The sequence below is a fragment of the Scardinius erythrophthalmus genome, assembly GCF_964197995.2.
Source record: "Scardinius erythrophthalmus genome assembly, chromosome: 3".
NCBI lineage: Eukaryota > Metazoa > Chordata > Actinopteri > Cypriniformes > Leuciscidae > Scardinius > Scardinius erythrophthalmus.
Window position 1 is genome coordinate 34,721,658 of NC_138223.1, and position 22,533 is coordinate 34,744,190.

Here is a 22,533-nt window from a genome sequence, read left to right on the forward strand (position 1 = left end):
CGCATGCATGTATATATTTAAGAAATATTTGCATGTATATACTGACGTATATATATTTATATTATATATAATTTATATTATATATAAATATTTTATATATAAATAACACATTCTTCTTAAATATATATGCATGTGTATGTATTTATATATAGAAAATAATTATACTCCATACACACACATACAGTGCTATGCATAAGTTTAGACACCCATACTAAAGTTGACTAAAAAGAGGAATAAAAAATCATCTTTTGGAAACTGAACTTAATGCCTTAATTTAAAAAATTTGGCAAAATCCAACCTTTAAGGACACCAATTTTCTTTGTGAATGAATAATGTATCGTAAATAAATAAATGTTCCTTAAAATACAGGGTGCATAAGTTTGGACACCCCTATGTTAAATTCCCATAGAGGCAGGCAGATTTTTATTTTTAAGTATTTAAAAAAAAAAAAAATGTTAGGATACTATGCATCCTGATAAAGTTCCCTTGGCCTTTGGAATTAAAATAGCCCCACATCATCACATAGCCTTCACCATACCTAGAGATTGGCATGGTTTTATTTCAGTTAGCCTAATAGCTAGTTTGATTTGCATTGAGAGATGATCTTATGGAAAGTACTCCATGCCAATCTCTAGGTATGGTGAAGGCTATGTGATGATGTGGGGCTATTTTAATTCCAAAGGCCAAGGGAACTTTATCAGTGTGCATAGTATCCTAAAAATAAAATTAAAAAAAATACTTAAAAATAAAAATCTGCCTGCCTCTATGGGAATTTAACATAGGGGTGTCCAAACTTATGCACCCTGTATTTTAAGGAAGAACATTTATTTATTTACGATACATTATTCATTCACAAAGAAAATTGGTGTCCTTAAAGGTTGGATTTTTCCTAATTTTTTAAATTAAGGCATTAAGTTCAATTTCCAAAAGATGATTTTTTATTCCTCTTTTTAGTCAACTTTAGCATGGGTGTCTAAACTTATGCATATCACTGTATATTATGTAAACACAAACTTTTATTTTGGATGCGATTAATCGTTTGACAGCCCTAATATATATATATATATATATATATATATATATATATATATATATATATATATATATATATATATATATATATATATATGTGTGTGTGTGTATATATGTGTATATATATAAATATATATGTATATATACATATATGGCTGCTGTCACATAAAGGTTGATGCTGCACATTGGTGGTTGAGAAGATTCCCCCCTTCAAAATGTAAAGCGTTTTAAGTGCAAAGAAAAGCACTATATAAATGTAACAAATTATTATTATTATTTACTCTACCGGTGGACTAGCCTACACAAATATTCTGATACTCAGGATTAGGAACATATTTGTTTTCTTTATAAATCAATATTTTAAAACAATGTAAGTTTATTAGACAAGAAAGTATGTAAAATGATATGTTGATAGTATTTAATAGGCTACTCAATCAAAAGAGTACACACAACTACAAGCCAAGTATATGTAGAATACTTAAAGGGGGGGTGAAATGCTATTTCATGCATAGTTTTTTACACTGTTAAAGAGTTGGATTCCCATGCTAAACATGGACAAAGTTTCAAAAATTTAATTGTACGTTTGAAGGAGTATTTCTGTGCCAAAAATTGTCCTTCCGGTTTGTCACAAGTTTCGGAAAGTTTTTTTCGAGTATGGGTCTTCGTGACGTCAGCTGGGGTGGAATTTCCTTATATGGGTCCTAAGGGCACTTCTCCGCGGTAGTGAACCGCGATAGTGAACTCGTAGACCAGACAGAGAGAGAAGAGAGCGAAAGCAGTACGTTACCTCATCAAAGCGCTCTGCTCAGCTTTTGGAAGTCAATGTCACCAAAGAAGTGGGTTTTTGGTTGCCAGGGCAAGACAACCCTGCACAGATTCCTAAAGAACCCACCGCTAAGGGACCAGTGGATGGAGTTTGTTTTTTCAGAGACTGTTTGTTTTTGTGCAAGACTGTTTGTTCCCTGCATTTCGACGATGATTGTTTTATAAACAAAGCCCAGATCGACGGATTTGCAGATCGTCTATGCTTAAGGATCGAGCAGTCACAATGATAAAGTTTCACGGTCGCAGACGGTGAGTAAGAAACTGCTTCAAATGTCTCTGTGTGTTGTTAGCTCAGTTAGCACACTGCTTTAGCTTCGCCCACAAGGCCCGCCTCCAGACGCTCGTTTTTTTCCGGAAAGACTCGGTACAGCCTATCTTTCTTTTATAAATATAATAAAACTAAAGAATTTTTGGAGATATGAAGGATGCAATACTACTCTATAGGTACTCAAGATTAACAGGAGATTGAGTGAAAATGAGCATTTCACCCCCCCTTTAATTACCAGCCTGATCTCACACACGAAACGTACATATTTAGACGTAAATAAAAACGATCCAATTCATATATATTTACGTATTATAGTGACTTTTACGTATCATATGGACGTTATTTCAGGTTCGATACGTATCTATATGTACGTATTACAACTTAAAATACGTATTGATTCAACGTATATCCATAAATGCATGACTGCCTTGGTCTCATTGTTAATACGTAGCATTAATACGTAATTTTCAAAGATAGAAAACGGACATTTTATAGATAAATGGAAGATCCCTTAACCCCACTCCCAAACCTAAACATAACGTTACCCATTTTATCCAGAATATAAAAAGGACAAAACGTACAGAGATGTGTGGGAAATGGCAATTTTATTAACAATATAGCATTAAAAGATTTTTTAGCAGCTAGGCCTAATCCTACTCCTACCCCTAAACCTACCCATAACATTTCTTAAAAACTACATAGGCTACAATTATGAAGAAAAATTACAACATACGTGTAATCACAATAATTTATTTATTGCGAACATGTCAAAACCGGTACCAAAAGTCGTTCACATGACGATGTGTTGCAGTCACAGTCCTCTCTTTCAGTATAATAGTTTTGAATGAGGTACAGAGCAGAATTTAAGTTATTAATCCAAGAAAATGTTAATCCGGCTTCGCTCTGTGTGAAGGGCAGGCGCGCGCGCTTCTCCATTTCAAATGTAGTTTACCGACTGAAATACGGCATGTCGGAATCTGTGGCGAGAGCCAATGAGCGTTTGATATTACTGCCGTAAAACATGTCGTAACACTTCTTGAGGGCGCAATTTTTGAATTTGAATTCATCACGAACGCGGAATTTGACGGTTACGGACTGCGCTGCTGTGATAGCCTGTGAAATGGAGATGAAGATCACTCACTGGATAAAGGGCTGAATTTGGATCTCTTTCTTGCAAACGTATGGATTCTAAAGATTTGGATTATCAAGCTAATAAAATTGATGTCTTTTGTGAATTTATGTTGGGTTTTGGTGTATTATTGTCAGAGGCGGACAGAGTACACAGCTTCATTACTTGAGTAAAAGTACAGATACCCCTTGCTAAATTTTACTCAAGTACAAGTAAAAGTACTACAGTCAGATGTCTACTTAAGTAAAAGTACTAAAGTACTTGTTTTTAAAAGTACTTGAGTATCAAGAGTACAAGAGTACATTTTCTAAATATTGCATTACTACTGCCACAGTGCTTACATTGGTAAACACAGCAAACACTTGAAGCGAAAACTATCATTAACTTGTTCAGAAAATTGAAATAGTCTGGCGAGGTGGGGCCACGGCTTGGCACATTCCTTGGGATGCAATATTTTTTTCCCAGGATGGTAGTGGAAGACTCATGAATATTCATTAGGGAAGTCATCCCTGATTGGTCTGATGACGTACCCCCAACCCTAAACCTACCCGTCACTGGGGGTCTTATGACCTCCATAACCCCGCCCCTAAACCTACCCGTCACTGGGGTTAAGACCAATCAGGGATGACTTCCCTAATGAATATTCATGAGTCTTCCCCTACCATCCTGGGAAAAAAAATATCGCTCCCAGGATGGACCTGCTGCGTCTTCATCCATTGTTTCGTCCATGGTTTCTTCTCTTATCTAAATCTGACCATGGAGTTGACTTTGGCGGAAAGCTGAAGGTGATTTCTGATAGGCTGTCCCAATCAGTGGCGCCTGCACAATCCAATCACATTTGAGAGGGTTTCCGAGATGTTTCTTTTTTCCTTTTCCTTTTTTTTTTATTTTTTTTTAGAAGAAGTAATGGGTACTCACAGTTATGGATAGAAATGTAGTGGAGTAAAGAGTACAATATTTGCCTCTCAAATGTACTTGAGTAAAGTCATGAGTACTCCCCAAAAATGATACTCGAGTAAAGTACAGATCCCTCAAAATTGTACTTAAGAACTGTACTCAAGTAAATGTACTCAGTTACTGTCCGGCTCTGATTATTGTTCTATTGGAGAAAACGCATTTTGTGTCTCACTGTAAATAAACTAAATATTACAAAATGGTTAAACGATTAAATAATGTATTTTTAAGGTTTTAAAGTGTATTCTTGTGTGCATGTAGGCTAATCCTCCGAAACGAGTTTGCAGCAGAAGGCACGAACAGAGCTATTAGCCTATTTCTTGAGTAAACTGCATTTAATAATAATAAATGCGACTGAAAACGTAATTGATAAGACATTTGAATGCAAAAGAGTCAAAACATTAATGCCATGATTTTAATATGCATAAATAAGAATACGTACAAATATGTACGTCGGTAGAGTTGTTCATACGTAATTAATTTACGTTTTTTTGCTGTTTATACGTAAATATTTTACGTTTTAGAGCTGTAAATACGTCAGTATTATACGTTTCTGTGTGTATAAAACGTAAGTAAATGTACGTATGGTAGAATTACACTTTACGTAAAAATACACACGTATTCTCATGAGATCACGTTGCAATTACACAAGTATATCTCGATCAAAGGATTGAGTACAAGTAGGCCAAATATACTTAGACTTTTCTGTCAGTATAAATCAAGTGCAATATGTATATTTTTGAGAAGTACATAAAAAGACTGAAATACTTTCTTATTTTTAGTTTAAAGGAAGTATAATAGCACATTTGAATAAACTTCATTTTCGTAAGGGTAGCTACCCCAATGTAAAGAATAAGATATTATGAATGTGCGTTTTTGCTAAGCATGACAATATTTTTATGACAATGAGATAGTGAACACATAGCCTACACTCAAAACAGCTTGTTCCCTCATTCCCTTTGTCCCAGAGTAGCTGCAAGCTGCTAGTGACGCATATATGGAGTTTTAATACCACTAAGAGCATCTGTTTCATACAGTTACAGCACAGACCTCACTCTTTTACAGCTTAAAACATGAACTGTTCCATCTGTCCACTCCATTCTCTATCCGTTCACTAATTTCTACTGCCCCCTCCACCCCCCTCACATGATCTCAACAACTGCTGCTAATGAAATCTGGCTGCTGACATTTCTCAAAATGTATTTGGTGCTTTATCCTGCTGGAGTAGCCATCAGAAGATGGTACACTGGTCATAAAGGGATGGACGTGGTCAGCAACAATACTCAGGTAGGCTGTGGGGTAACACTTTATTTTGATAGTCCGTTTGTTGAGACTTTACTAGTTATTAGTAGCCATTCAGTAGCTTGTCAAAAGTGCATCAGTTGACATTCAACAACACTGTTTCAACAGACAAGTAACATACGTTCAACTGACTGCCTATAGACTATAAGGTACAATTCAAGTGTTAATCTACAGATTTTACGAAAAAGTGCCTGTTGACTGTCAATGTTATTTTGCAACAGGTTATTAACCAATTGTCGACTAACTTTCAATTGTCAACCAACTTTCTGTAGATTGAGTACCAACAACTCAAGATCAATCTGTCAGTTAAATGTCAACAGTCATGTCAGCATATGAAGTATATGATACTGTATATCCTACTCAAGGGGTCTCATGTGCATCAAATTAATGATTATTTTAGCTGATTTAAACTGTTTTTAAAAATGTTTTAACCATTTGTAGATAATCTGTTGATAGTCAACTAAAGATTACATGTAGTTGCTTATTTGTTGCTTGTCAACAAAGAAATTGTTTATGATCAGTAGACTATTAATAGACATTCTCAACTAAGCGTTAGTAGATATATTTTAGGACTATCTAATTAAAGTGAAAAAGAGTTTATATCAGTAGAAAGTCTATAACCTATCAACAGATTAATATATTGTTTATGATCAGTTGACTATTAATAGACATTATCCACTAAGTGTTAGTAGATATATTTTAGGACTATCTAATTAAATTGAAAGACAGTTGATATCAGTAGAAAGTCTATAACCTATCAACAGATTGCATACCTAACCTGACTGAAGTAGAACAATATGGCCAGCACATCAGAGAGAAAAAAATCACTTTTATTAAATAAAAAAAAATAATACAACCCATTATTTACTAGGATATCACGATCACATCTGGACCATCTGATTATGTGAAAAAATTATATTGAGCATTCCAAATGAGAAAACTCTCAATAGTCTACATCATTTCAAATGCCCGAGGCCAAGATCAAAAGTTATAAACAACAAATAACAATAATTATTAATTAATACATTTAGCCTTTTATGACAGTAAGTTTTACAGAAAATCGCATTTATTAAATGCAGTTTAACGTTATAACAGTTACTCATTTAAGAAATAATCTCTGTTCCTGCTGCAAACTCGCTTCGGAGGATTAACAGACAAGACTATAGTTTAAACCCTTAACAATACCTTCTTTAATCGTTTAACCATTTTGTAACATTTAGTTTATTTAACGTTACGGTGAGACACAAAAGGCGTTTTCTCCTATAGAACCATAATACACCAAAACACAATAAATTAACAAAATACATAATTTTTATTAGCTAACGTAACGTTAGATGTAATCCAAATCTTTATAATCCATACGCAAGCAAGAAACAGATCCAAATTCAGCCCTTCATCCACATCCAGCGATCTCCATCTCCATTCTCAGCAGCGACCGTAAATGTCAAATCCCGCTCGTGATGAATTTAAATTCAAAAATTGCAATAGGGTCTGGCTGCAGACTTACGGGGCGAGTGGAGCTCCACTCAATAGCGGAAATACGTCACCTCCACTGCGCCGGAGCGCATATACGTCACCTCCACTGCGCCGAGCGGATATATAAACGATTATTATAAATGTATAAATGACCTAATCTTCACGCAAAATATCGAAGCGGTATACTAAGCTTTTACGTTTTATGTCTTTTTAAAATATAATATTATATATTTAATATTATTTAATAATACTAGTAAAAATAATTTCAGACATGTAACATGTACAAATCAACCAATGTAAAAGAATGAAGAATAATTTCCACACATTAAGTTAATTGTTTTTATGTAAAAAAACAACAAAAATCTTAAATTATTTTGACAACACAACTGCAAGGGACCATACTGTAAAATTGTTAAAATTTAAAATATGAAATAATTAATCAGAATTTTGTATTTACAGCAAAATAACATACAAATCAACCACAGTAAAATAATGAAGAATAATTTCCAGTTAATTTAATTGTTTTTTTTTAAAGAAAAGGTAAAATATATATATATATTGACAACACACTTGAACTACAAAAAAGTGACAAATTGTTACATCAGACACATTGCACGCGCGCGCACACACACACACACACACACACACACACACACACACACACACTTCACTCTTCAAGACCTCCATCGGCCAAAAAACAATCCCAGCTACAGTAGCCAGGTTTGTCATCTGAGGAGTAAAACCCCACAAGCACTCCCCGTTGTCCATTTCCCTGGTAGCCAGACCCACAGTCTTTGTAAAGCTGGCTGCATTGTAGACGGCTGCATCTAGAGATGGTGTACGGCTTTCTGTAGCTTTGCCGGTGTCTCTTTGAAAGTCTTTCCCAATTCACTACACCTGTTCAATATCAAAATGACAATGACAGTCACACAATTCAGACAATAAATGAACAAATCTTTAACTGTAAAAAGTTTCAAGTTAGGGAAATGGAAGAGAGTGAGATTAACCTAGCCTAATTGTTTAGACAAAAAACAAGATGGGGCAACCACACTTTTATTAAACTCACTATCAAGCCATCTGAAGTGTGCCTCCTGCTGAAAATGCTCCTGGCTGACAATGTTGTTAAATGTCTGGCATGCCAGAGCCAGCCTCAGGATTGCAGAGCAGCCGTCTTCTAGAACTACGAAGACAAGGATCCTCTGAAGAATGTCATCGGGCAACTGTAGATTTGAAACATGATTTAATATGGAGTCATTGCAAGCCATTTCATCAACATTAAAGTGAATATGAACACATGCCTGCAAAATGTCAGTGGCCACTGCACCATCCTGTGAAACCCTTTTGATCTTTGCTGGGAGTGTAGGTACCTTCAAAAAGTAAAACATAGAAAAACAGATCATTTAAGAAACAGCTGCACATTTATACATGCTACTTTCACTACTTTTTACTGAAATATTACCAAAGTGCTGTGTCTCCTTTTCCTAGGGACACGAAAGACAGGCAGCAGACTCCCATCCCCCATCTTCTTGCCTTCCTCTGTAAAATGTGCAAATCTTCGACCATGTCTGTAATTGACATTGACCAAATATGTTCATCATGCTTTCCCACTTTGACAGTAGTATCTATTAATGTACTACTTTTCATTTCACAAACCATACCCCTCAATTTCAAGGTTCTCCAGCAAAACCTTGCACCACCAACTCCTCAGATATGGCATGTCAGACTGAAGATAAGAACAGTTGTAATGTAATTCACCACAATTAACATTAAACATCTTTGTCAACACCAAGACTGCACTTACGTTGGTGAAATCAAATGCTGCCTCCATAGTTATGTACCAGGTATACTGTAAAGGCAGAAAGGCTGTTATGCTGGCATGTCATTTGTATGAGCATAAATTAACCAAGATGAATAAAAATGGACAATGGATGTTGTGTGGACATCACTAAACATCCTGAAAATAAGCTTGGCAACTCACCATAACCACAAATAATCCACAGTCAATCCCAAAATGTTGTAGGGGTAGCCCCTGTTTGAAGAAAGAACACCCATTATGAATAATTTACAATGACTATCAACCTTATACAATGTTCTTGTGCATTTTCAATGCAAATGATTGCAAATGATTATTACCTCAACATCCAGGCCTGACTGTTCTTCCCATGGCCCGGGCATGAGCTTTTGTGCAACAGCCCTGATAAAAATCAAGACAGTGTTACGAAGAATACTTACAATTTAAATACACACAGTACAATTCAGCTGGGGAACACAAACCGTTTCAGAAATGCAGAATAAAATTAAGAAATTGGTTGAACATGAAATGCCAACAATGCTTACATCCTCTGAACGTGAGGTACTATAACTATGAAGTTTGTGCAAGCAGCCTTGACAAGTCAAAGGAACGCGACTGCCGAGAGTACATGTATATAAACGTGGGCAAGTCAGAAGAACACGACTGCCAAAATTGTAGTTGCATTAATGTGGGCAAGTCAGGGGAACGTGACTGCCGAAATATATCATTGTGTTGTAACCTCAATATGTCTCGGTAGGGCTTGTAGCCAAAGCCTTGTTCCCACTGTGCAAACAGCGAATCGAGGAACAGTATTCCTCTTTTGAGTGGCATCATCACCTATGAGAATTTTCTTGGCAATGAGTAAACCTTTCATGTGTAATATCCCAATAAGCGTTGTAAAAAGAAATCTTCATATGCTTCTTTTCCACATCAACAGTATAGCTTGACAAACTTTCTTTGAAAGCATGCATTACTTACACATAGCAAAAAATGGCCTTGTGTCCACAGCGGGAATATAAGTGCATCTTTTTCGGTGGAGTCGACCTTAAAAGAAAGCAAGTTATGCTGTTAATTCAAATCAGTTTAATTATTGCTGTTAACCCTCTACAATGCGAGCAAATCACTCGCATATGCAAATTAATTTCACTCTGGGCGACTATTAGAAAATTCAAATTTTTAATTACTAGCCAATGACGATTCTATTGCCAAGGTGTGCGTAGAGGGTTGACTGTACAAATGGGTAGGTACTTACAGGAAGACTGCCTAGAGGGTCACAACTCAAGGGTGGGAGCCATGTTGGGGGGATGTGGAGGTCCATAATAAAGACATTTTTCCCCTACAGAAAGACAACTGACTTTGTTGTACTGCACAGAGCTCACATAGGTCCCTCTAAAATATACGTTTATACATGTGTATACGTACCTGTAACTCGACTATCTCCTTAACAAGCCTCAGACAAGCATTTCCCACCTGTTCATATGATTTAATGTTTTTTACTGTATTTACAATACAATAATTAAAACATATTGAGTACTTTAACATTCCAACAAAGTCTTTCACTCACCACTGAGTCCATTTCCCTGTTTAGACCTAAAGATAACAGGTTCTCCCTGGTCAAACATGTAGGGCCATCCTTAACCAGAATTTCATTGGCAGGCCTACCCTCATCCAGAACATAGCTGACCTACAAATAAGACAAATTAAAAGTAGCATTACATAATAATAATAATAATATCAACAAAATCCTTTAATTACTTCAATGGAAGAAGAAGAAATTAAATTCTGTCAAATAAGCTATGCATTTATGTACCAGCTGTTCCTGGAGGGGATGATCTCCTCCAGCTGCCCACATTGTTCTGCAGGGCCTGAGGTTGCTGATGGCAGTAAGTGTTGCACAATGCTGCCCACAATGTTGCGAAGGGCCAACATCTTCAAGAAAAATGAAACAGTTAGTCTTATTAGTGCTAATATACATTAATCTCACTGCATTTGATCTGAAAGTAGCATTCACCTATCCCCAAAATTACACTCTTCCCAGTTAGTAGGCATTAGTTATTTCAGCTCATATTCATAGTGCTCACTTTGTGTTGGTGCTTCATCAGTGGGTGGTTGTGCAGCTATGCTTTCAGTTGACCTCGGCTCGGCTGGAGTGAGTTGAGATCCTTAAGGTTTTGAGTACAGCAACATTTGATGTTATGAACCAATTAAATGACTAGAATATGCATTTCAGTGAAGTTTTTAACTTTTAGACAAAACAAACAATTACGTCACATGGGTCAAGATTAATTACATGACTGACTTTGTATGATGATTAATGTTAAAGCAATTTACTTGTTGCTGAAGATGCCTGAGCCACCACAGTTGTGCTTCGTCGTTTTGATGCATCACCTATGACAGCTTGTCCCAAAGTAGACAAGGTGATGGTGTTTAGAAGTTCAAGCCGACATCCAGAATTTAACTGCCTCTCCAGAAGTGCTCTATTTGTGGAGGTGTTATGACGATGGATAACACTTCTCATAAGAAATGCATGGGTTGATGGAGTCATGTTATTGAAGAAGTAGTTGCTTTTACGCATTTTGGCAAAGAACTGCTCAGCAACTTGGCTATTCAACCACCCTTTCAGCTCAGGGACAAGTTGGATCCTGCGTAGTATGTCCTTTGGATCTGTGGCATTCTGCTCATGGAAGCGGTCATATAAGACATAGTGCTCAGATGATCCAGTGACCGGATGAGCATTATCCTCCCCACAGTGCACACTTTCATGTAGCCATGGCAGTGATACCAGCAATTTTCCATCCCTGGCAGCCTTCACATTCTCTTCTGTGGGCTCAGACAGTCTGCCCTCAAAAGGCTGGAAAGGCAGTGAATGAGGAACCCGCAAATTGGTGTGTGTCGCCAAACCTCTTGCGAAATCATAAACACAGACATTTGGAAAGTGCTTCCAGGAGAGTAACAGGTCTGCAAAGTCCCTGGGACTTTCAGCGCGTAGATTAAATTTGATGCTGTATACAATGCCATGTGGGCAAAGTATTACAGACCATCCACCTAAAATTAAAGATTGAAAAGATTGTGAAGTGTGTAACTTACAACAACTTAATACCATAGTTTACAGAGCGACACAAACTTACCAGATGCACCCCATATGCTTTGGAAGACCTTGTCATATGTTTGTCTGCTCTTCATGTTCTCCTTCAGTCTTGTTATGAGATCAAGGCGGGAGCCCTTGGTGTCGATGTTGCAGGCTTTGCACAATTTTCTCACAACTCCAACCTGATAATATTTATGACAAACTGTAAACAGAACATTTACTGGACACTTTCTTACCCTTCAAACCCAGAGAGCTTCATCACATGGCAACATCACCTTTTGTTTTGCCAACTCATCAATCAGATGGTCCTCAGTAACACTGCTCAGCTGTGCTTCAGTTGAAGAGGGGCATGTTCTCACTTTTTTGAACTCTGTGTTAAGAACAGTGCCACTTCGACGCGTTTCACTCCCAATCCAGGGTGCCCAGTGTTCGTAGCTTGGACTGACAGTGAAAGGGTTGTTTGCACTGCCTACAAAATGTGATGCATTATTTTTAATCCACATTGTGTTTACACAAAGAATCTGATGAAATTTAGTAATCACCATAACTCACTTTGGAAAAAACCACGACTTATCGTCGCAAGATGAACAGAATTCCAAAAACTCTCAATGTCATGTTCACCGTTGAAGTCATCAGGGGGTGCTTTGAGGTCACTGACTGTAATGAATCACACCATTAGGCAAAAGCAACACTTCTGCACTGCAAACACACAAAATAATCACAATATCACTTACCTGCCAGCTTGAAAACCCCTTTCCTGTGTAAATCCATGACTACCACGGGGGGGTAAAATCCACAGTTGACACAGGAGTAAGTGTAGTCTGTGTCGCACAAAGCCTCATAGTGGCAATAGGCGTGAAATATGACAGTCCTGGGTGGAAACTTCTCTCCTCTTAACCCCTCCAATGAATCCACAACTCTTGACACAGACACATGGTTCTAAAGTGTGAAGCAAACACAAATACGTCTGAGATAGACAGAGACAAATGTTCTTGTTGCTTAAGGATAGAAACTTCAAAATAAAAATAAATAAAAACGGTGTAATGTTCCATGTACATATAGCCCATAGCCAAGTAATCTTAAGGAGAAAAGATTAATACTCACAGTAACATTTTCTCTGAGAAACACACAAAGTTCAAGGGTGAGAAAAATATGGTTATCAAAGTTGTGAAGACCATCTTTCCACTCCTGGTACCTATACACCATGTTGCACTGTGGACATATCCTATGGTATGTTGAAATGTCTGTGAAACACAAATCACATTGATGTCAACCCATCACATCACTGATCACAATTGCTCTTTACATTAGCTATGCTTCTTTGACTTACTTTCTATCAAGCCCATCATGCTGACAATCCTAGCTTTTTTGGTAACGAGTACAGCCTCTGCAAGTGCAGGATGTCCAAGGCATAACTGGCACGCTGTCTCAAGAGGAAAGAACTGCTTTGGGTATTCAATCTTCATTCTCGGTGTTGTAACTTCTTTTGGCAGTGTTTCTGGGATTTTTTTTTCTTTGAAAATGTACTGCACACTTCTCTTGATACCAGTGTTGTCCAGGAGACTGCAACCCTCTGAGCTCGGTGTTGTGGGCATCTCTGACTTGAAGAGGTCTCTTTGTGTTTGAAAAAGATGCCACTTTGAGATGTTTATGTGTGGACAAGATGTCCGTGGCTTCGTGCAGGGACAATGCCAGGTGTTCCTTTGAGTGTTGTAGGTGACCATTGTCCTCCCAAGTCGGCTAAAACTATGAATGTCTGGCTCATGGATCGACAGGCATATTTGTGATGGAGAACCACCAAAGTCCACAGGCACACAAAGAGGAACATGCGCTGCACAAGCAGCCTTTTGCCTCTTCACACATTTAGCAGCTTTTGCCTCTCCAAAAAATTTTGCTGCAATCATATCCCTCAGGACGTCTTCTCCGAGAAATGTCTCTGCAGCGATCTCGCTACAGTAGTCTACAGAGCGAATGTGAGAGCACAAACTGTAGCTTAATCCACTCCGCTGAGCCAAAAACTGATACTGCACACATTCCTCTAGCTCACATCTAACTTGATGTATTGTTCCCCATGTTTTTCTCTGGACATGGACTGGCACAGAAAACCCATGTCCAGTTTTTTGCACAGAAAATATGCCATTTGTCTCATCGACAGTAACACTCCGCAGATGACAGGCCTGAGTGATGTCGTGAGACAAATCAGCATGTCTCCTCAAGAGGTGTGTGTTATAATTCTTCTTGAGGAGACTAAGATTGCAATGAGGACACCTGACAGACTTCCCATAAACCTCTGCTGCACCCTGCACCGGTTGCCGTGCATACAAGTGGTCTTGTGATGGCCCAGGCTCGGCTGATGGAGTGGCACGTTGCAGGTAAGGCTCGGCTGATGGAGTGGCACGAGGCAGGTAAGGCTCGGCTGATAGAGTGGCACGATGCAGGTAAGGCTCGGCTGATGGAGTGGCACGATGCAGGTCAGGCTCGGCTGATGGAGTGGCACGAGGCAGGTAAGGCTCGGCTGATAGAGTGGCACGATGCAGGTAAGGCTCGGCTGATGGAGTGGCACGTTGCAGGTAAGGCTCGGCTGATGGAGTGGCACGAGGCAGGTAAGGCTCGGCTGATGGAGTGGCACGATGCAGGTAAGGCTCGGCTGATAGAGTGGCACGATGCAGGTAAGGCTCGGCTGATAGAGTGGCACGATGCAGGTAAGGCTCGGCTGATGGAGTGGCACGAGGCAGGTAAGGCTCGGCTGATGGAGTGGCACGATGCAGGTAAGGCTCGGCTGATGGAGTGGCACGTTGCAGGTAAGGCTCGGCTGATGGAGTGGCACGTTGCAGGTAAGGCTCGGCTGATGGAGTGGCACGAGGCAGGTAAGGCTCGGCTGATGGAGTGGCACGAGGCAGGTAAGGCTCGGCTGATAGAGTGGCACGATGCAGGTAAGGCTCGGCTGATGGAGTGGCACGAGGCAGGTAAGGCTCGGCTGATGGAGTGGCACGTTGCAGGTAAGGCTCGGCTGATGGAGTGGCACGAGGCAGGTAAGGCTCGGCTGATGGAGTGGCACGAGGCAGGTAAGGCTCGGCTGATGGAGTGGCACGATGCAAGTCAGGCTCGGCTGATGGAGTGGCACGAGGCAGGTCAGGCTGCATAGACTGTGAGGTCAGCTGATTATAACATAAGACCAAATGTCTTTCCATGTCCACTCTTCGTATAACTGTCCGTGAACAGTGGGGGCAGTGGTAATGCCCCACAGCACGGCATGGTAATCTGCATCTGTTTGAAATTTGCCCTGAAACAAAAAAGTAAAACAACAGAATAATAGAACAAAAAAATAGGACAAAAAAAACGTGTAAAAGCCTTCGACTTTTAGGGTGGCAACATACCTTTAAAATGTAAAGATTGCTGCATCCTTCATGCTAATCCTAGCTCTGAAATTGAGTGAGAAAACGTGAATGAAAACAGTCAAAAAACAGAAAAAAACTCAATCCGTCCCCTCAGTTTATAAACTGTACTCACAAATTCTTAAACCTGTTCCCTCAGTTTAACAAATCGTGCCCACGGATTAATAAACCGTACCGTACCCACGAGTTCCTAATCCGCGCTCTCAGATTTGTAAACCGTGTAACGTTAGCAGCTACCGTACAAAGTTAGTTAACTGTCACCGTACCACAGGTGGGATGTCTGCCCATATATATTTAGAACAATAATATCTTAGTAAAAACCTAAAGTAATATTGACAAACTATCATTTGGAAGTTTACAATCTCTTGTTTTCATATTTGGTGGCTGTTTTTTAAAATAAATTACAGAGGAGCAGTAATTTATCAATTTGCAACAAGAATATTTCATATCCATTAGGTGTGTTTAGGCCTTTATTTTGAAATAGAAATAAACATGAAAAATCATGAAAGATTGGTAGAAACCTCAGTTTGTTTTCATGCCAAGAGTTCAAAAGATAACACCAATTAAATTTTATGAGAAAAAAAGGTCTGAAAATGTTAAGAATATAAAGAAAAATATTATGGATTCTCGATTTGTGATGTGACACGCAGCGGCAGCGAGCTATAACGCACATATGTGCTCTTTTTATGTTTATTAGAGGTTGAAATCAAATCAAATACTGCCAAAACACCCATACTATTTCTGAATAGGATGTATACTTCATAAATTGTATGAAATTATGGAAATACATGGTTCAGATCACTCAAAACATATATGAAAATGGAGACGCCCTTATATGGTCAGTAAGGAAGCTGGCTGTCCATCTAGTGAAAAAGTTTGGTACTGCGCTCAAATAAAATCTTACTGAAAGCTCATTTTTTGAGATATCAACCTAAAATTTGGAACACAACTTGTTTAGATTGTTGGCTTTAATTTTCTAGCAGTTTTAGAGTAAAATATATTTTGTAATATATATATATATATTATATAAAATATAAATAATTATATTTTTACATTCTATATTTTCATAAACTCAACTCAACTTATATAACTTTTTTTCTGTTTCACTTTCATAGTTTATTTCACTTTACAATAATCTGGCAAATGTCTTCTTAAAAACAAGACCAACCATATGTCTATATTCCAAAGCATTCTTGAATTACAACCATTTAAGTTTGTATAGGGTTTTTTTTCTATGCGAAAAAATGGGGTTAATTGTTTTAACTGAAAATGCATAACGTTAGATTCCTCAAATTCTCTTCACATTTACACTTCTCAATACCCGTGAATCAACAATCAGCACTAAATAAACAGAATTAAACAATAAATACAAACATTCATACAACACACCAACACTAAAATGTTATCTAACGTAATAACTTGTGGTCTCGCGCCATTACTGCTCAAAATGGAGATTTGCGTTCGTGCATCTCTTAACTAAAGAACTTTAAAACATTTAAATTAACAAGCAATCGATATAATACTCACACCTACACACTCTACAAACATTATACAACATTATATTTAAAAAAATCATTAGAATTAATACCTGAATAGAAAGGGAGAAAATCGCTTATATTTCCCCACAGCGAAGTATGTGGAATGTAAAAACCCCGCGAATTTTCCAAGTGGAGGTGACGTATTTCCTGTCTGTGAGTGGAGCTCCACTCGCCCACAGTCTGCAGCCAGACCCTTCTCAAAAATTGCGCCCTCAAGAAGCGTTACGACATGTTTTACGGCAGTGATATCAAACGCTCATTGGCTCTCGCCTGCTTCGTCACAGATTGCAGCAGGCCGTGTTTCAGTTGAAACAACATTGAAATGCAGAAGCGCGCGCGCCGTCTTCACGCAGAGGGAAGCTGGGTTAACATTTTCATGGATTAATAACTTAAATTCTGCTCTGTCCCTTATACAAAACTATTATATACTCATACTGCCAGAGAGGACTGCAACACATCGTAATTTATTGTTTTTCTTCATAATGGTTATGGGTAGGTTTAGGGGCAGGAGTAGGATTAATGTTAGTGGCTCAAAATATATTTTAATGCTATTAATAAAACTGGCATTTCCCTACACATCTCTGTCCATAAAGTGTTTTATTCTTTTTATATTCTGTATAAAATGAGTAATTTATATTTAGGTTTGGGAGTAGGGTTAAGGGAACTTCCATGTATCTATAAAACAGTATAAGGGAAATTATACAGATATCTTTATGATTCGTAAACGTTTTGTAGCTGTGAATTCGTAATAATTCTACGTTGCAGACATGTCTGTATATATCATACGTTTCAGCATCTATCCAAACGTACAAAAAAGTATGTTTTCAATCTGTTGATAGGTTATAGACTTTCTACTGATATAAACTGTTTTTCACTTTAATTAGATAGTCCTAAAATGTATCTACTAACACTTAGTGGATAATGTCTATTAATAGTCTACTGATCATAAACAATTTCTTTGTTGACAAGCAACAGATCTAGGGCCCGTTCTTCGTACGTTGCTTATTACATCCGAGATCAAATGACACATCCAAGATGATATCATCGTGCGAATCATGATCTGGCTAACTCGGTTCTTCGAACACACTTGCCGGATATGATTAGTATAGCTGGATTGTGTTATCTGAGATAATTGCGCGTTCATGCGCTGGTTAATAGGGGATATGTATCGATACTAGAAACATTGATCAGCAACGCTGCTATTGGCTGCTCAGCGTGGCCAAAGAACGCACTCAGTTTTTCTCCTCAGCAGAGCAAGAACTAATAGTCGAAGTTTATTCGGAATTTTAATGTTTGATCAAAACGCCAGGGAACACCTCAAAGTCTGCAAAAGCCAGGAGAGAGGGCTGGCAAAAAGTAGCAGACAATTTAAATCCGTTAGAAGTGGCCATGTTAGATGTTTTTATCACTTATTAGCTTTTTTTTTTTTTTTAATTTTAATAATTGCATAATTACTTTGTGCATTGTAATGTCAGAGTCACCACACTAGAACATGGGAACTAATAAAAGTGAAGTACAAAAATATTCTACATAATGGTAATTTTTAGTTATATTATACAGTAGTCTCTTTTATAAAAGGCACTGTTAAATAAATGGTGTTCTGTTTATAAAAGCAACCAAGAAAAAGGCTGAGAAAAAAAAAAGAAAAGAAAAGATCTTAGTAGCCTACACTATAAAATAATTTTTGCTGCATTAAATTAAGGCTGTATAGTCATTTCAACTGTTAAAGCTTGAGTAATGATGAATTGCTTTGACTTGTGAAAGTGAAAACTGATAAACTTATGTTAATGTAAAAATATTTTGCGTTGAGTTATTGATCACATTTTTCCCCAGTGTAGTTCATTGTAATGACATTGTGTTTTCCTCTTTTGTGCACTTTTACATAATACACCAACACTTGTATCTGTTCCCAAGAAAGTGGTGGCTGAAATATGTGCAGTAAGTGGACATTTTCTAACTTTCCAAAGGAAAGAAAGTATAAGACTTTGTAATGTCCATTTGTTTCCATTGCACTGGACAGTGAATAAACCCTCTCAGATAACTGTCATATGGAGGAACTAGCCTACCTGCGAGTGCATAAATAACTTTACTTCATTTATACTTGTATGCTTTATGGCTGCAATATAAGTTGCAGGATTCCACATCTACAGAAAGGCCTACAGAAGAGTCTGCCCAGACAGAGGAGACATAGGCCTACAGGTGAGCAGTGAATAGCCAACTATTCCTTTTTATTTGTTGCATGAGGCATGTGTCTAATATCTCTTGTTGCAGGCACTTGACCACTGGCTTTTCTTTACAAAGAACAATTGAAATAAAACTCAAGGAACTAAGAATATTAGTCTTTTATTAAACATTTAATGAAAAGTGTTTTTTTTTTTGTGGCAATGTTGTGTAATATGGCACATGCAACAATGTCCCAGGCCCTGTCAGGTGTGCAACCCTCAGACTTTTCAGACACTGAAATCTTCCCTTTAGTTAGCCAAAGTTCATTTCATTGTGTGCCCTTGTCCTGGCTAGAGCTGCATTGTAACTGGTTTGGGTCAGGGAATGGGGTCATAAAACACCTGTCTGCAGGAACATGTCATAATCACCTATGAAAAAATGCAGTTCTGTTAGGATCAGTATAAGTGTATGTAATACAGTGAGCTTGATATTTAATTGTGGAACTTTTCTTACCACTTGCAAATAATGTGCATACATGTGAATCTCTGAAAATGATTAAGTCATGCACAGATCCTGGCCATTTTGCTTTCACATTTGTGATATGGAAGATTTTAGTCAACTGCCTTTTTTTTATTTTATATAATATTACTAATCTGGAATATTAAGAATCACAATAGTAACTGGGCTGCACATTTACATTGTGAACCCTTTCTGTTCACATAATCCCCTTCATTGAGGCCTTGATGGCAGTCTATGGTTTAGCCATATGGTTTATAGTACCAATCACGTTAGTGAAGCCTGAGTGACATATCTGTAATCGGCATGGTCATGATTGTATGATCTTCATAAAAAATTATGATAACCTAAAAAGAATAATAAAAAAAAACTGCTTTACAACATTGGGTCTTAAGTGGCTTGGAAATAAAAAAAAAAATATAAAAAAAAATAAATAAACCTGTTTTTTTAAACATAAAAGCGACAAAAAACGACAATCTCACGAATCACGAGAAAAAAATAAAAAAAAATAAAAAAAAATAAATATATATATATATATATATATATATATTAGAGGTGGGCATAGATTAATTTTTTTAATCTAGATTAATCTAGATTAATTTTGAAATTAATCTAGATTAATCTAGATTAAAATGGCTCATTTGAATTCTGCCGAAGGCATTCAGAATATGTGTGCTACCCAAATAAGGACTATAAAAGTAAGTCTTTGAGAACGGGTTTCTCAAGCCAGGTGGCGCATTAGACCAGGTGCTCATCTCCTGTTTCCAAAATGCATCACAAACTGCTTGAGAAAGCTGTTCTACTCATAGACTGTAAAAGGTTACTACTGTACTGTTACCGTACGTAGGCAACATTAGGTAGGCCTATGCTATTATCAACTACTATAGGCTATCAATTAGGGATGGGCGATATGGCCTAAAATCCATATTGTGATATACATTGCAGCCTCTTGCGATAACGATATTATAATAAAACCATTTCAGAACAGGTTACACAGACCCTGCTAAACAACTACTAAATGTTTTTTTTTTTTTTTTTTTTTTTTTTTTTTTTTGAAAGGGTGTATGTAGTTTTGAGAACATATATTGTGCAAAACTGTAAGTATACAACATAATTTTGCAGATAAATAAAATTTAAGTACACTAGCTGCAGAGACTTAAGTAGGTCTAATGTTTATTATGGCTTGGAGCTTATGAAACCCCAAATTTAAAATTAGAATATTGTCTAACTGATGTCTTTTCAGTTAAAAAGAAACACAACAACGATTCTTAAAATTGGGCGCTTTTAATAAAAAGAGATTATGTGCTACACCACTCACTAAGATATATTGGGAATAATACGCGCGCGCTGGTATTCAGTGATATGTTTCGTTTTGAATTTGAGGTGGTAGAACGGATTAGTCGTGTGTTAACTTACCGAACTGTTACCCCACACAGTCTACGTCGGACGGCTTAAATCCGAACCAAGTCCAAATAAGGGTTGCACCGATCTTTTTCACCAGCTTTCACTTTCAGCCGTGTTTACTTAAGATGACGACGAATATGATGCGTTGCAGCCGGGTGTACCTCGCGGCCGCGGGTAGATTGCGTCATCATAGCTTGTGTAGCTTGAGCCAGCTCCCAACGCTCCCAACCCAACTTGGAGAATAGATTAACGGCGATATTTTTTTTATCGCGCGATAAGAGTCTCGCGTTAACGCAGCGCGTTAACGCCGATAACGGCCCACCACTAATATATATATATATATATATCTCAGAAAGTGCACTATCGCGCTGCGCTTGACTTCCCGTATCAGCTCCGCTTATGAAGCCGCAGTCTAATCCTGTTAACATGAAATAAACCTGCTCCCGAGCAGGTTTAAGTTTGCGCACATGTTGCTATGACAGCAAGTCCAGGATGAGCGTTGAAGAACCAAACAATCCAGGATCATGCCAAATCGCCAACAATCAAATCCAGCTAAGTGAGTTAGCGACGTACGAAGAACGGACCCCTAATCTTTAGTTTACTATCAACAGATTATCTACAAATGGTTAACAATTTTTTAAAAACAGTTTAAATCAGCTAAAATAATCATTAATTGGATGCACATGAGACCCCTTGAGTAGGATATACAGTATCATATACTTCATATGCTGACATGTTGACATTTAACTGACAGATTGATCTTGAGTTGTTGGTACTCAATCTACAGAAAGTTAGTTGACAATTGAAAGTTAGTCGACAATTGGTTAATAACCTGTTGCAAAATAATATTGACAGTCAACAGGCACTTTTTTTCGTAAAATCTGTAGATTAACACTTGAATTGTACCTTATAGTCTATAGGCAGTCAGTTGAACGTATGTTACTTGTCAGTTGAAACAGTGTTGTTGAGTGTCAACTGATGCACTGTTGACAAGCTACTGAATGGCTACTAATAACTAGTAAAGTCTCAACAAACGGACTATCAAAATAAAGTGTTACCGGCTGTGGTGTTTAAACATTGTTCAATTGGTACTAAGGGGCCCAAAGTGTGCAAAGAAAATATCCTCCACACCATTACACCAGCAGCAGTCTGAACCGCTGATACAAGGCAGGATGGATCCATGCTTTCATGTTGTTTACACCAGATTCTGACCCTTCCATCTCAGTGTCGCAGCAGAAATCAAGACTCATCAAACCAATCTTCTATTGTCCAATTTTGGTGAGCCCGTGTGAATTGTAGCCTCAATTTCCTGTTGTTAGCTGACAGGAGTGACACCAGTGTGTCTTCTGCTGCTGTAGCTTACCGTCTGTTTCAAGGTTCGAGGTTGTGCGTTCAGAGATGCTCTTCTGCATACTTTGGTTGTAACGAGTGGTTATTTGAGTTACTGTTGCCTTTAATCAGCTCGAACCAGTCTGGCCATTCTGACTCTCCCTCACTGGATATTTTCTATTTTTCAGACCATTCTCTAGATGGTTGTGCATGAAATCCCAGTAGATCAGCAGTTTCTGAAATACTCACCAACAACTAAACCGTATTCAAAGTCACTTAAATCACATTTCTTCCTCATTCTGATGCTCAGTTTGAACTTCAG

The 22,533-nt window shown here is 37.8% G+C and overlaps 1 protein-coding gene across 1 annotated transcript in view; it reads left to right on the plus strand.

Annotated features, from left to right (window-relative positions):
* Positions 1-4,474, plus strand: part of LOC308687872 (uncharacterized protein) — a gene marked incomplete at its 3' end in the record, with an annotated part of 5,599 nt that extends 1,125 nt beyond the window's left edge. The window contains exon 4 of the mRNA XM_081360699.1: positions 4,470-4,474. Within this exon, the coding sequence (XP_081216825.1) occupies positions 4,470-4,474 (5 nt within the window). The remainder of the gene's footprint in view (positions 1-4,469) is intronic.
* Between the last annotated feature and the right edge of the window lie 18,059 nt (positions 4,475-22,533).